This window comes from Trichoderma atroviride, chromosome 2 (assembly GCF_020647795.1).
Source record: "Trichoderma atroviride chromosome 2, complete sequence".
NCBI classification, from domain to species: Eukaryota; Fungi; Ascomycota; class Sordariomycetes; order Hypocreales; family Hypocreaceae; genus Trichoderma; species Trichoderma atroviride.
Window position 1 is genome coordinate 1,000,364 of NC_089401.1, and position 12,878 is coordinate 1,013,241.

Below are 12,878 nucleotides of genomic sequence, written 5' to 3' on the forward strand. Positions count from 1 at the left end.
CAAGCCCGGTTTTTGCCACTCTCCCGGCCGTGGTAATTAAGACCTCAAGTAGACAAACCTCCTCAAGCTACTAGCGCTCCGGTAAACGTTCGTCGCCGCCATCTTCTTGTAGTCTCGGCACTACTAGCTGCTTGTGGTTACTTGCTCATCCACCAAGCCGTAGAACGACAGTCACTCAGGCGCACTAGTCATTTGCTATTATTTCATCACCACTCACATACATGTCTTAGAGCCTTGGCTCACTCACGCTGGACCAATGGAGATATCTTGGCTACTCGCGCTTCCATATCTCTTCCAGAAAGAAGAACCATATTCGCCACTATGAATCCCATTGCCAAGATGCAGCAAAGTGAGTACGGCATAGCAAGATGGCTTGGCAAGCCTCCCCCACCTCTGGTGAGGATCGCCATTGGTTGGTCGCAGAATAAGCTTAGGCGACATAACTCTAATACACCACCTGCACTTGATAACCAGATCTTGGCGGAATGATGGCCAAGATCAATGGTGTGACTTTCGTCATTCTTGTTCTCTTGTCTGTAAACTCTGATCATGATACATACTCGACCAAATTCTGGGGAACGCGCGTTGCCAAGATAGGAGTGGATAATGGAGCTTCTTGGCTGTTTCTTGGAAGAGAGGCCTGGAAAGTGCGATGCATCATCGGGGGCATGAATAGTGCAACATGTCCAGAGTTGATTATGCTTTGAATGATCTGAGACACCGCATGCTGTAGTGGTACAAGACGAGACCTCAAAGCTTAATACGGCATGGCAGAGAACGGGAATCACGATGGCTATGGATGGAGGAAATTATAAGATGAAAACACCTGTATAATAAGCCACACTCCACCATTATGCCGGCCAAAGCATCCCCATCCCAAGCCTCTTCTCATTTACCAGCGCCAAGCACGCACTAGCTGCCAAAGAGACCCGCCGTCGATAACATGCATCCCACGAAGGCGTATGTATTCGCCTCAAGAGGCCGATACTTTGTGCCCATGGTACATCACCAATCAAGCCAAGGTATCTTCCTGACATGATGAGTACTTATACCACCCCGCACCCCGCATATTGGAATAACATTTCATGTTCTTTTGATAATCATTCATCATATCAGATGTACACAGGTGACAGTGCCCACTAACGCTTTTTACCTTGTCATTTCCATCCATGTTCGGCCTCATTGCCATCTCTCATTCACTATACAATAGCCCACAGCCCTGATGGCTGAGTTCCCAAAGCACCCCTTCTTACTCACCGTCAAGGAGACAGAGGAGGCTCTCGGAACCAATGTCGATAAGGGACTCACCTCGGAGCAGGTCCCAGGCCTGCAGTCGAGATATCCCAAGAATGAACTCGACATCGGTGAGACTATACCATGGTATAGTATTCTTGCTAAGCAAATCTTCAATGCCATGATCATTGTAAGACACTTCCTTCTCTTCCTTTATGCTACATACTTGTGTAACCTGACCAACTATTCAACTAGGTTCTCGTTTTTGCCATGGCCCTCAGCTTTGGCATCCAAGATTACATTGAAGGAGGAGTCCTTGCATTTGTCATCTTTCTCAATGTCACCATAGGCTTCTGGCAAGAGTATCGCGCCGAGAAGCGCATGGATGCTCTCCGTGCCCTGTCCTCTCCCAGCGCCATGGTTCTCCGCGACGGCAATACTCAAGTCATTCCCAAGTAAGTGTCTCCCAAAGCAGAGCATCTACTTTACACACCCATGTGTTGACCTAGACAAAACAGTTCTGAAGTTGTGCCTGGAGATATCATTCTGCTCAAAATGGGCGACACCGTCCCAGCAGATCTTCGTCTCTTCGAGGCCATGAACTTGGCCTGTGAAGAAGGCCAACTCACCGGCGAATCCATTCCCGTTGAGAAGACTACCGACAACAACATTTCTGCTCATGAATCCGACGCCGTAGCCACATCCGAAGGCGAAGTTGGCATCGGCGACCGCACCAACATGGCATACGCTACAACTATTGTCCAAAAGGGCCGTGGCCGCGGCATCGTCGTTGCCACAGGCATGTCCACCGAGGTGGGCAAAATCGCCGCTTCGACCGCAAAGAAGAGCCGCAAGGCTGGCCGCTCGATGAACTGGCGCAAATATGGCAAGAAACAGCCCGTCGTTGGTCTCACGAAGCGCATCTACGACTTTGTGGGCAAGTTTCTTGGCTTGACGGTTGGCACGCCTTTGCAGAGGAAGTTGTCGGCTTTGGCATATGTGCTTTTTGGCTGTGCTGTAATCCTCGCGATTATAGTCTTTGGCGTCAACGGCTTCAATATGCGGCATGAGGTTATCATTTATGCGACTTCATTGGGTATTGCAATTATTCCGGAATCTCTTGTTGCGTATGCTCCATCTACCTCATACCTTTGTACTTTTTAACTAACTCTTTTCTCAGTGTATTGACATTAACCATGGTCGTTGCTGTAAGCGTCATGAGCAAAAACAACGTTCTTGTTAGAGATCTCTCCGCCCTCGAAGCTCTCGGCGGCGTCACAAACATCTGCTCAGACAAAACAGGAACGTTGACTGAAGGCGCCATGATTGTCCGTCAAGCATGGATCCCATCGTCGCACGTCTACACTGTCCACGACTCTCAGAACCCAAATGACCCTACAAAGGGACGCGTGGTCTACTCTCAAGGCAAAGGCGAGAATACACCGCCGCTAGAGCCTATCAATGAGAAACCGCGCGACTACGACAATGAGCGAAGCGCCGCCGTGCTCAAGTTTGACGTCCCAGACGAGAAGCTCAACTCTTCGTCGGCGGCTAAACAGCCTCGGGTTCCTGAACCAGAGGCAAAGATGACGGATCAGCTCCGCACATTTCTGCTTTCTTCTGCGCTCTGCAACCTCGCCACTGTTAGGTATGATAAAGATGAAGAGAAGTGGCAGACTACGGGAGAGCCAACTGAGATTGCGCTACAAGTCTTTGCGCATCGCTTCAGCCACGGCAAAAAGAGTCTTGAAGGCCAAGGTTGGAAGCAAGTTGCCGAGTTTCCATTCGACAGCTCTATCAAGCGCATGTCTGTCATTTACAATGCTCCCGAAGATGAGCAAAACTCAATCTTTGACGCTCAAAACAGCTTCGTCTTTACCAAGGGCGCAGTGGAGCGTGTGCTTGATCTATGCGCCTTTGTTGGCATTGGCGAAGGCCAGCAGCCCATCAGCGAAGAGCTAAAGGAGTCTGTCCTACAGGAAATGAACGCTCTCGCTTCGCAGGGCCAGCGAGTCCTTGCCGTCGCATATCGTCCATGGCAAGGCCGATTTACATCCAAGCAGTCCAGCTCAAGCTCTGCTGAAGAGGACGAAAAACTACGGTCTGCAGTTGAACAGAACCTCGTCCTTGTCGGACTCGCCGGCATCTACGACCCTCCCCGCCGGGAGACAAAGGCCTCCATTGCAGAGTGCTCCAATGCCGGCATCAAAGTGCACATGCTCACTGGCGACCATCCCGAGACTGCAAAGTCTATTGCTAGAGAGACGGGAATCATTCCCAGAAACCTTGGCATTCTGCCCGAGAGTGTTGCGCAATCCATCGTGGTCAAGGCAACCGACTTTGATAAGATGACGGACGAAGAGATTGATGCGCTGGAAGAACTTCCGCTTGTTATTGCCCGCTGCGCTCCAGATACCAAGACACGCATGATCGAGGCGTTACGCCGTCGTGGTGCCTTCATGGCCATGACTGGCGATGGCGTCAACGATGCGCCGTCCCTGTCTCGCGCTGATGTCGGTATTGCCATGGGCTCTGGTTCCGACGTTGCCAAATCGGCGGCCAAGATTGTGTTGACAGACGACAAGTTCAACTCCATCGTGGCCGCCATCCGCGAAGGCCGCCGCATGTTTGACAATATCCAAAAGTTCGTGCTGCATCTTCTCGTCTCCAACGTCGGCGAAGTCCTCCTCCTCGTCGCAGGCCTCGCCTTTGTCGACGACATGGGCTTCTCCGTCTTCCCCGTCTCCCCCCTTACAGATCATCTGGATCAACATGGTCACCTCGTCGTTCCCGGCATTCGGCCTTGGCCGGGAACCAGCCGCTCAGGAGGTGATGCGCAAGCCGCCGCAGGACAAGCGCCGCGGCGTCTTTACGAACCAAATCATTGTCGACATGATTGTCTACGGCGTCCTGATGGGTGCGTGCACGCTCTGCACGTTCTGCATTATAATCTACGGCGCAAACGACGGCAACCTCGGCATGGACTGCAACACAAACTTCTCTGATGCCTGCATCCCGGTGTTCCGAGCCCGCGCCGCGACTTTTGCGGAGCTGACCTGGCTCATCCTTATCGCGGCATGGGAGTTCAAGAGCCTGCGCCGATCCATGTTTCGCCTAAACCCTACCGACGACAGCTTCTTCCCCTTCTTCAAGGACGTCTACAGCAACAGGTTTCTCTTCTGGTCCGTCATCATCGGCAGCCTGTCCGTCTTCCCCGTTGTCTACATCCCATTCCTCAACACACGGTTCTTCAAGCACACGGGCATCTCCTGGGAGTGGGCGCTCTCCGTGGGCTTCACCTTGATCTTTGTTACCGGCGTCGAGCTGTGGAAGCTGGCCAAGCGGAGGTTCCGGCTTCTGGAAGATCGAGCCGTGCAGAGGGGCCCCTGGGGGCAGGGGGGTCCGGAAGATGGCGAGCCGAGATTCAAGAGGACGTTTTCGCTGTCGAGTTTCAAGACATGGGTGTCCTTCTCGAAGAAGGAGACGGTGGAGAGCAATACGCGGACGAATACACAAAGTCGCTCAGCAGATGTATAAGGAGGTTTGTGGTCCGATTTTTCTGTCAACAATTTCATTTCCATATATAGCATCATGATATCGAGTCATTTCAGGGGGGGAGAGATTATCAGAGCATGAGATATTTTAGAAGGAATACGCTGGATTTTCAGAGAGGGATTTATTTTGCATTGGTGGCCATGATTTCGGAGTTGAGCTGAGGCTGAGCCTGAAAACAGACGAAATTCGATGGCAAACGTTCCATACGCACGACTTATAGCCTGATGACAGCATCGGGTCAGCACCAGACTCATTTAGATCCCAGCCCATATAGTCTAGTAATGAAGCAAATGATACCACAATCGCGCACTGGCGCATCACTTACACGCCTATTTCTGGAAGGGGGGCAGAAGGTCACCAAGCCAATCACCCCTGTTACCAGACACATGTGATGGTCGTCTAGATCCGGCAACCATGGAAGCAGCAAAAGGCGGTAGGTCATGGTAGATGCCTGGACAAGGTATCTTTCGATGGGGACGACACCCCGGTCCATGTGGGAAGCGAGCGCGGGGCAGCCGAGCACTTACAGTGCGGGCATTACCAAGAAGTTGGCCGCATCAGGAAAGCAGGGCTTGTCTAGAGGGATGCGCAGGTGGACAGGGCAAATGACTCTCTATACTCAAGACAAAGTTGCCCCTGACACGATTGTTCCTGTTGCGTCATTATTGTCACGAGCGAATAGGGAATCAGTAGAAAAATAATATCATTCCTTCCTGACATCTGCAGGGATGTCCAAGCCATCAATAGTTATTATACAAGAACACAAAACATGTAAAAGAGACGGATACAATAGAGAGGTGACAATAATGATGAAAATTGTATTAATCGGTCAAGTTGTAAATCTTCTGGATGTTACCCAGCATCTGCTTCATGTCGACCTGCAAATCCTTGATAGAGCCGTCCTCAAAGTTGAAGACCCAGCCGTGAATGATGGGGAATCGGTTCGTTTCAAACGAGTGCTGCACATCTGCAGTCTTGAGGATGTTACGGCACTGCTCGATGACGTTGAGCTCGACCAGGCGGTTGTACCGCTGGTGATCATCGGTGATGGTATCCAGCTCCTTTTCGTAGATTCTGTAGACATCGCGAATGTTTCGCAGCCAGGGGTTGAGCAGGCCCATGTCCTTGGGCGTCATGGCGGCCTTGACACCACCGCAGCCGTAGTGGCCGCAGACTACAATGTGCTTGACCTTGAGGTGGTTGACAGCATAGTTGATGACGCTCATGACGTTGAGGTCGGTGCTGATGACCATGTTGGCGATGTTTCGGTGGACAAAGGCCTCGCCGGCCTCTAGGCCAGTGATTTGCTCGGCGGGGATGCGAGAGTCACTGCATCCCACCCAGAGATACTCGGGCGACTGGCCGGCAGCCAGGCGAGAAAAGAAGTCGGGGTCTTGCTGCAGCCGGTCGGCGGCCCATTTCTTGTTGTTCTCAAAGAGGCGCTGGTGGTTCTCGCGCAGGTACTTCTCGACATCGTGGTCGTCTTCAGACATGCCGGGCAAACGAGGAGGAGCAACTTTGACTTTTGCGGTGCCAGAAGGATTGGCGGATGAAGAGGACGAAACCGAGCGGCTTCCGCCAGTATTTGAGCGCGCCGGCGAGCTGGTCAGCGACGACGGCCGGTGACCAACCCGGGGTCGGGACGCGGCCATGCGCAGGGGCTGGCCTCCAATTCGACTCGGCAGCATCGCGTCTGCTGGAAAGGAAAGGTGGCGAGACGACAGACGACTGAGGGCAGGGGGTCGGATGATTATGCCGCGGGTTGAGCGAGTGCGTGACGCCCAGATAGATAGTGGCAGATAGTGATGGATAGTGATGGCGCGGAGGAGCTGCTGCTGCTGCTGCTGGCCCTGGCGGTGAGGTGTTTTCTGCTGCCCGCGGAAATTACTGACTGAGGCCACGCTCCTGAGCCTGATTCTGAGGGCGCAATTCTGTCAGAAATGACGGCGCTGTATCTGGAGATGGGAAAAGTTGGAGGTGAGGGGCTGGCAATGCCCGCGGCGCTTTATCTGCTAGCCGATGCGCCGAGACTGGGGGCCACAGCGCTCCCGATGCCCTGGAAGGCAGAGCCCGGCAAGCTTCTGGCATCCCCACTGCTGCAATCGGCTATCTGGAGATGCTGCTTGCAATCTCTGTGGTGCAGATTCGGGCCTAGCACGGATCCGCGAATAAGCGGCGACAATCCACAGATCTGCTTGTGTACTATTTAGGCTGATTGTTGAGATGTAAAGAGATGCAAATAGAGAAGCAGAGAAAGCACAAGAAGCTGCTGTGCTGTATATCAACTGCTGATTTGAAAAACAGAACAAAAACTCCCCATTGCTTTTGCCGGAACAAACGCTCAGAGCCGACTCCTTTCGACGAAGGATTCGAGTCAATACCTGGTACAAATCCGCCCTTGTCGCTCATATCGAAGCCTTGTACGTAGCGCCCATCACGCTAAGATGAGCCGGTGAGCCACCTTGTCTCAACCGATCCTCAACCTTTTCAACTCTCTTACTAGCCGTAACCGTACATAATACTATTGCCGCGGCTATCGCTCGTCACAGCTGTCTCTTATTCTATCCAATCCTATTTGTCAAATCTTACAAAAAGGCGCAAGTATAGGGGCTGACCGGGCTCAAAAAGCCTCACTTCTCCTGTACCCGATCAAACCAGATATAGTCGTCCAGCTTCTCCTCAAACGACACTCCCAGTCTGACCGCAGTGCCGTTGTCAAATCTGAATTCCGCTCTCAGCACTATAGCAAGCCCCCCCACCACTTCCCTCTCTATAGCAATGTACTTTGTTTGCTCGCAGACGTGGCGCAGCTGCAGCGTAAACACATACGACCGATCCGAACAATCAATGAAGAGCTGTCCGTCCTTAATCTCAACTACCAGGCCGCGCCAGCCAGGATTCCAGTACTCGCCCGTGTAAGCTCTCAGAGGCATCTTCTGCGGCTCCGGCTCCTTGATCCCGGGGCAGAGCTTTTGGCGCTCCTCCTCCGCTGCCTTTTCTTCATCCTCTGCGTCCTCATTGTCGTTTGTGCCGTATTCGTCGTATTTTTTGTCCGTGTACTTTTCATACAAGACCTTGTCCCAGTTGAGCCTTTGGTCTTGATGCAGGCCTATCAACTCATCCAGAAACTCCTGGAGCAAGACATCTCCAAGATAACCCGCGTCGTCAGAATTTCCAAAGATGGCGCCTCCAAACTTGAAATCAGGTATGAAGAAATGAATGCTAGACGAGCCGGCGATGCATCCATCGTGGGCAACAACCAGGTGTCCGCGATAATGGTGCGTCTCCCATCCAGCCGCATACAGCAACGGCGATGTAAAGGGGCTTAGCTTTTCGCTGTCCAAGTCTACGATTTGCCGCCCCTTTATGAGTCCCTTGTAAATGTCCTCTGTAAATGGCTCCTCCTGGTTCATCAGAGCCCTGACGTACTTGATATAGTCGTTGACGCTTGTAATGATTGAGCCAGCGCCTTGGCCTTCGGGAGCATCCGGAATGGCAAACTCGTTGTACTTCTTGGCCTTTTTATCCCACCAGTGCCCAGGACTGATGCGATCTCCAAGGCCCTTGGCACGCGCTCGCTCGGGTTGGAGATTGGTCGAAGTCATATCCAGCGGCTTGAAGAAACGATCCTCGAGGAAATCAGCAAAGTTGATTGCAGCTTTCTTCTCCACTAAATAAGATGCAGCAGAGAACATCATATTGCAGTACATAAACTTTGTCCGAATCGGGGCAGCAGTCGACAAGTTTCGCAGATTGCGTGTAATGGATTGTGCATCATCGGTGTGTTTAGCCCGGGGGCCTAAATAACAATTATCGTTGCTGCAATTGTTTATTTTAGCATTATATTTGACAAGTTAAACAAAGAGCCAGAATCTACTGACGGTGCCATTCCACTTCTGTGACTAAGAATGTCCTCAACAGTTACGCCCTCATAGCCCTGGCCCGGCATGACAAATTCACCGGGCAGCAATTTGGCCATTTCAGCCTCATAGGTGACCTCGGGATACTTATCATCGGCAACCAACAGGGCAACAGAGGCCGCCGTGAGAGACTTGGAAGCGGAAGCAATGTCCAAGAGGGTGTCCGTGGTCATTGGCCTTGGCGGATCAAACGACGCCACGCCAAAAGCCTTGGAAGCAGTGACATCCTTGTGTACAACAGCTATGGCGAGACCAGGGACGTGATACTTCTTGATGAGCTCCTCTACGTGGGACGAGAAGGCGGGGGGAGTTGAAAAGATCCATGAGGGTTGATCGGCTCGTCGGCTTGCCGGCTTTACTTGAAAGTGTAGTACAGAGATAAGACAAGTGTATTGTACTCAAGTAGCACAGAATTGGCAATTTTCAATTATTACTGAGAAGAGTGAACGATTAGCTATATACGTATACTTGAAGTCTCAAGCTTGGAGCCCCATGAAAGCTTAGCGGTGATGCTCCCGCATTGTCACAACCCGCCCATTTGCCTAGCATCGCCCCGTCTTTACGCTGCGAAAAGTCGGGGTTTTTCTCTGAGGAACGATAAGGTTACTTGGTGATTCGCTCCGCCAGTTACATGCGAATCCTAAAAATGGGGCGACTAGAACTAGATTGACTCATTTTGCACTGCCATCGGCAAGTGACACAGCTGCGACAAAAGATTGTAGCATGATTTGTTAGCAGCTCGCTCGGATTTACTCCGTTATGTGTCACGGCAATGTCTCCTCCACTCTTTTAGCTATCCCAGCCACGATGTAGCAATTAAGCTAGGAATTAGTAGCATCGTCCCTATGCCATACGCAAAACCCCACAATCAAGCCCATGATCTGGCGCGGCCAACTAATGTTTCGGCGGCATTAAACCCGAGCGATCTAGTAAATAATAGCTCCGTCTCATCTACATGGAGATAGATGAATGTAATAGATGGCGCGGTAGCCAATTGCCGATCTACCGCCTTTAAACTTGGATAGATCTCGCCTTAGCCTCAATAAGTAAACGCGCGCAGATTAGTAAGAGGAGTCAACACCTATGGAGATGCCATTTATACATGACTCTTAAATAAAGAGACGCCAATAGAAAATGATGCGATTATCCCACAAGGGAGGCGATCACTATACATGCTGGGTGAGTTATTTAGTGAGCTCAGTAAGATTCATGAATATCCGTCACACAGTGGCATCATCCATTTCTCTGGCGAGAGCAGATATTATCGACGAGTAGCATCAATCCACTCCTTGATCCTTTGATGGCACAACAAAAGGGGATGGTGTGCCGTCCAATGCAACAATGTTGCCGAGCCAGGCTGCGGAGACAGACTTTAAACTTGCCACCTTCTCCAGGATTCCGCAGATCAACTGTTGCACCGTTCAATTTCAGCGTCTATCTGCCAATATACTCTAGGGCTTGCAAGTACAGCACGCTGTTTTTAAAGAAGTTGTTACTCCAGTAGCCTGTGCTTACCCAGATCCGAAGATCACCCTATCAAGTGGTGGAGGAGGTAACCACAAGACAGATTGGCTGTACTACTGGCATTTTAGCAATCACAAGCGAGCGCGGTCCAAAATAGATGTGGCAATAAGTGCTGTTTATTCAACATGCCAGATATTCTGACATTCCTCCTCAGTGGCCAGAGTGACATCGGTAAGGACAGAATCTTGTAGTAAAACCCATACAATGACCGAGGGGATCAACCATCCATGACAGCCTCCTAAATCCACCCATACACAGAGATACTGGAACTTGTGCTACCTCTGAGCTACTCTGCCTCTTTTAAGGAGTCAAGAAGCGGAAAATTGGATATCCTCAAGGAAATGACACTCTTTACAATACTTAGCATTAGTGTAAGCGAATATTGAGCAATATTTCCAAGGACTGACCTGGATTTAACGATCAAGAATCTTTAGTACTTAATCAGTGACACCGCTGCAGCCCCAGTCGTGTGTGCAGCAATCCCGGAACTGCTCCCAAAGGTTGCCTTCAACCCAGCAGCCACGGTCATGGTTGTGTACTCCAATCTTGTCGCAGCACTTCGAGGTCGCCTGGCCCTTGTATGATTCCTTGGGGCAAGTATTGGCGTTTGAGAAGCACCAGGTCGCGGTTGAAGGCGCAACAAGGGAGATAAAGGCAATGACAGGTAAGAATTTCATGGTGAGTCAAGGTCAAAATGATTCTCTTGGAATGAGGTAGTAAGTAATTGTAGATGAGAAGATGGTGGGTTGAGCTGTTGGATGCTGGGGGATTCATCTCTCTTTATACATGTCTGCCCTCTCTCCTATCTTCGTTCCCAGAACGCTATCATCAAGAACATCCAATTACGGAACATGTTATTACCATATAAAATGACAAGTCGTATACCATTGCTCCGAGACTGTGCATACAGCAGTCCGAAAAATATATTACATTTGTTTCATAAAAAGTAATTACGTGGTGGAACAGTAGTACTAAATAACACAGGTGAGGAAGAGATCTACCTTCTCATTGAAACTTGTCTTAGATGTCAGCAATCCTGCGTCGCAGCGACGGAATAGTATTGACAGTCCAAAACTGTGCGAATCTCATGTGCACTCTTTTACTTTCTGCTATTTCGTTATGTCAGCTTGTTCCCCTTACAATGAGTGTTGTCTAGAAATGCGATATATATATATAGTCATGAACTTGACACCTCAGAAAGCCCTATTAGTTTCCTGTCAACACGCCGTGTTGAGACTAGCAATCCTGGTCAAATGCATGTAGGCTACACAGCAGTCCGAAGGAACGGCCGAAGGAATAGCGGACTGTTTCTCAACCAACCTTAAACCGGCTCACCGAAGGAACTGCCGAAGGAAGAGCCGCCAGTTATTCGCTTTCGTAATTATCATGACAAAGGCGAGCACTCGATGAATAATTTGCTGACTGGGAATGTAAAACCTAATGGCCTGTTTTACCACTCGGTCCGTCGTCGTCTTTCCAGGAAGCAAAGATTGTTTAAGCCAATAGTAGCCAAGTTATCCAATACAAAAAGTTATATCTATCGTAGAGAGGAAATGAACCTGTAAACATATACGTGATATATATGTATCACAAGAGAAACATCTCACATCGCTCACTGAAGAGGGACCAGTTAAAAGCTGATAGCAAATAAACAGTGACATGAATATTACGTCAATATTTTGGATATTTTGTGTCTACATATGGGTATCATTCGAAACAAAGAGCTTGACTCCCAATTGAGACAACTGTACCCAGACGATACCTGACGAGAAGTCAGCATCTTACCACCTGCATTCTGCTACCTGCGTCGGCCGAAGATTATAGTCCTTGAAGAACAAATATTGTCTCAAAACTGTGGCTTCAAGGTCAAGCTGCGCCCTTGTCCTCGCTCCGGGAGTCGAGCCACCTAGATGTCCTTGCTGGCTAACAACCCTGTCAAATGCAAAAGTTGATGTCAGATACCGAAATTTCCAAGTCAACGTTTAGTATAGGGTACCATATAACGAGACTAGCCAAAAGGTTGAGAATGCAACTTCTACTATCGTCTCCCTATGAGGATACTCGTCTTGCCCCAGACGCACATCAATCGCTCCTTAAGCTCATGAGTTAAAATTGCCCGGCGTACCTCTATCTATAGTAGATAATTCGGAAATCGGAAAACATGGCCAGTATCGGCGTAATGCGTAGGTAGCCAACAATGAGTTTCTTTAGTTCGCATAAGTTGGTATGTTACGAAGCGCCATAATTCTAGTCATCAATCTTAGATGCCTATTACGTCTCCACATCTGTCAATACTGGCAACAGAACGGCTGGCACAGACTCTCAATCAGTCTATTGCGCTATATCGCTACCAATGTTAAGATTGTTTCATTACAATACCTACAATTCCAAAAAATTGTTCTTTGTTTTCCTAATGTAAGGCGAATAATGACCACACAATAATTAATCCATTTGGGATTAAATTCCTCCGTAGTCTTTCATATTTGAGTACGCTCGCACTCGTGTAGAGCATAAAGCAGCGATGAGCTCGTAGGGCAGATACAGCCCTTCAAATGCCATCTTTTTAAAAGCACTTGAGCCCGATAGACCCCATCGTAAGAAGGATACAGCTGACATATAAATACTTCACCACGCTAACAAGCCGTA

The 12,878-nt window shown here is 49.8% G+C and overlaps 4 protein-coding genes across 4 annotated transcripts; 1 reads left to right on the forward strand and 3 right to left on the reverse strand.

The window, feature by feature from the left end:
* The first annotated feature begins 1,930 nt into the window (after positions 1-1,930).
* On the forward strand, positions 1,931-4,308 carry TrAtP1_003030 (uncharacterized protein). Its single transcript, XM_066111715.1, has one exon. The coding sequence runs from the start codon at positions 2,430-2,432 to the stop codon at positions 4,236-4,238; it is 1,809 nt and encodes a 602-aa protein (XP_065967794.1). The 5' UTR covers positions 1,931-2,429; the 3' UTR covers positions 4,239-4,308.
* A 1,301-nt stretch (positions 4,309-5,609) lies between these two features.
* TrAtP1_003031 (uncharacterized protein) lies at positions 5,610-6,476 on the reverse strand (the record flags this gene model as incomplete). The annotated part of the gene is made up of 1 exon (XM_014087645.2): positions 5,610-6,476. One exon carries the CDS (start codon positions 6,474-6,476, stop codon positions 5,610-5,612), a length of 867 nt encoding a protein of 288 aa, XP_013943120.1.
* A 624-nt stretch (positions 6,477-7,100) lies between these two features.
* TrAtP1_003032 (uncharacterized protein) lies at positions 7,101-9,126 on the reverse strand. The gene is made up of 2 exons (XM_014087343.2): positions 8,670-9,126; positions 7,101-8,607 (listed from the first exon to the last, which is right to left on the reverse strand). The coding sequence occupies exons 1-2, from the start codon at positions 8,879-8,881 to the stop codon at positions 7,419-7,421; spliced, it is 1,401 nt and encodes a 466-aa protein (XP_013942818.2). The 5' UTR covers positions 8,882-9,126; the 3' UTR covers positions 7,101-7,418.
* A 1,204-nt stretch (positions 9,127-10,330) lies between these two features.
* On the reverse strand, positions 10,331-10,968 carry TrAtP1_003033 (uncharacterized protein). The gene is made up of 2 exons (XM_066111716.1): positions 10,640-10,968; positions 10,331-10,581 (listed from the first exon to the last, which is right to left on the reverse strand). The coding sequence occupies exon 1, from the start codon at positions 10,907-10,909 to the stop codon at positions 10,670-10,672; it is 240 nt and encodes a 79-aa protein (XP_065967795.1). The 5' UTR covers positions 10,910-10,968; the 3' UTR covers positions 10,331-10,581; positions 10,640-10,669.
* Between the last annotated feature and the right edge of the window lie 1,910 nt (positions 10,969-12,878).

Excerpts from the sequence above, each read along its gene's own strand:
- TrAtP1_003032 (XM_014087343.2), bottom strand. The coding sequence starts at position 8,881 with ATGACCACGGACACCCTCTTGGACATTGCTTCCGCTTCCAAGTCTCTC. Across the intron at positions 8,608-8,669 it reads CACAGAAGTGGAATGGCACC|CAACGATAATTGTTATTTAG; the intron begins GTCAGTAGATTC and ends AAACAATTGCAG.
- TrAtP1_003030 (XM_066111715.1), top strand. The coding sequence starts at position 2,430 with ATGGTCGTTGCTGTAAGCGTCATGAGCAAAAACAACGTTCTTGTTAGA.
- TrAtP1_003033 (XM_066111716.1), bottom strand. The coding sequence starts at position 10,909 with ATGAAATTCTTACCTGTCATTGCCTTTATCTCCCTTGTTGCGCCTTCA.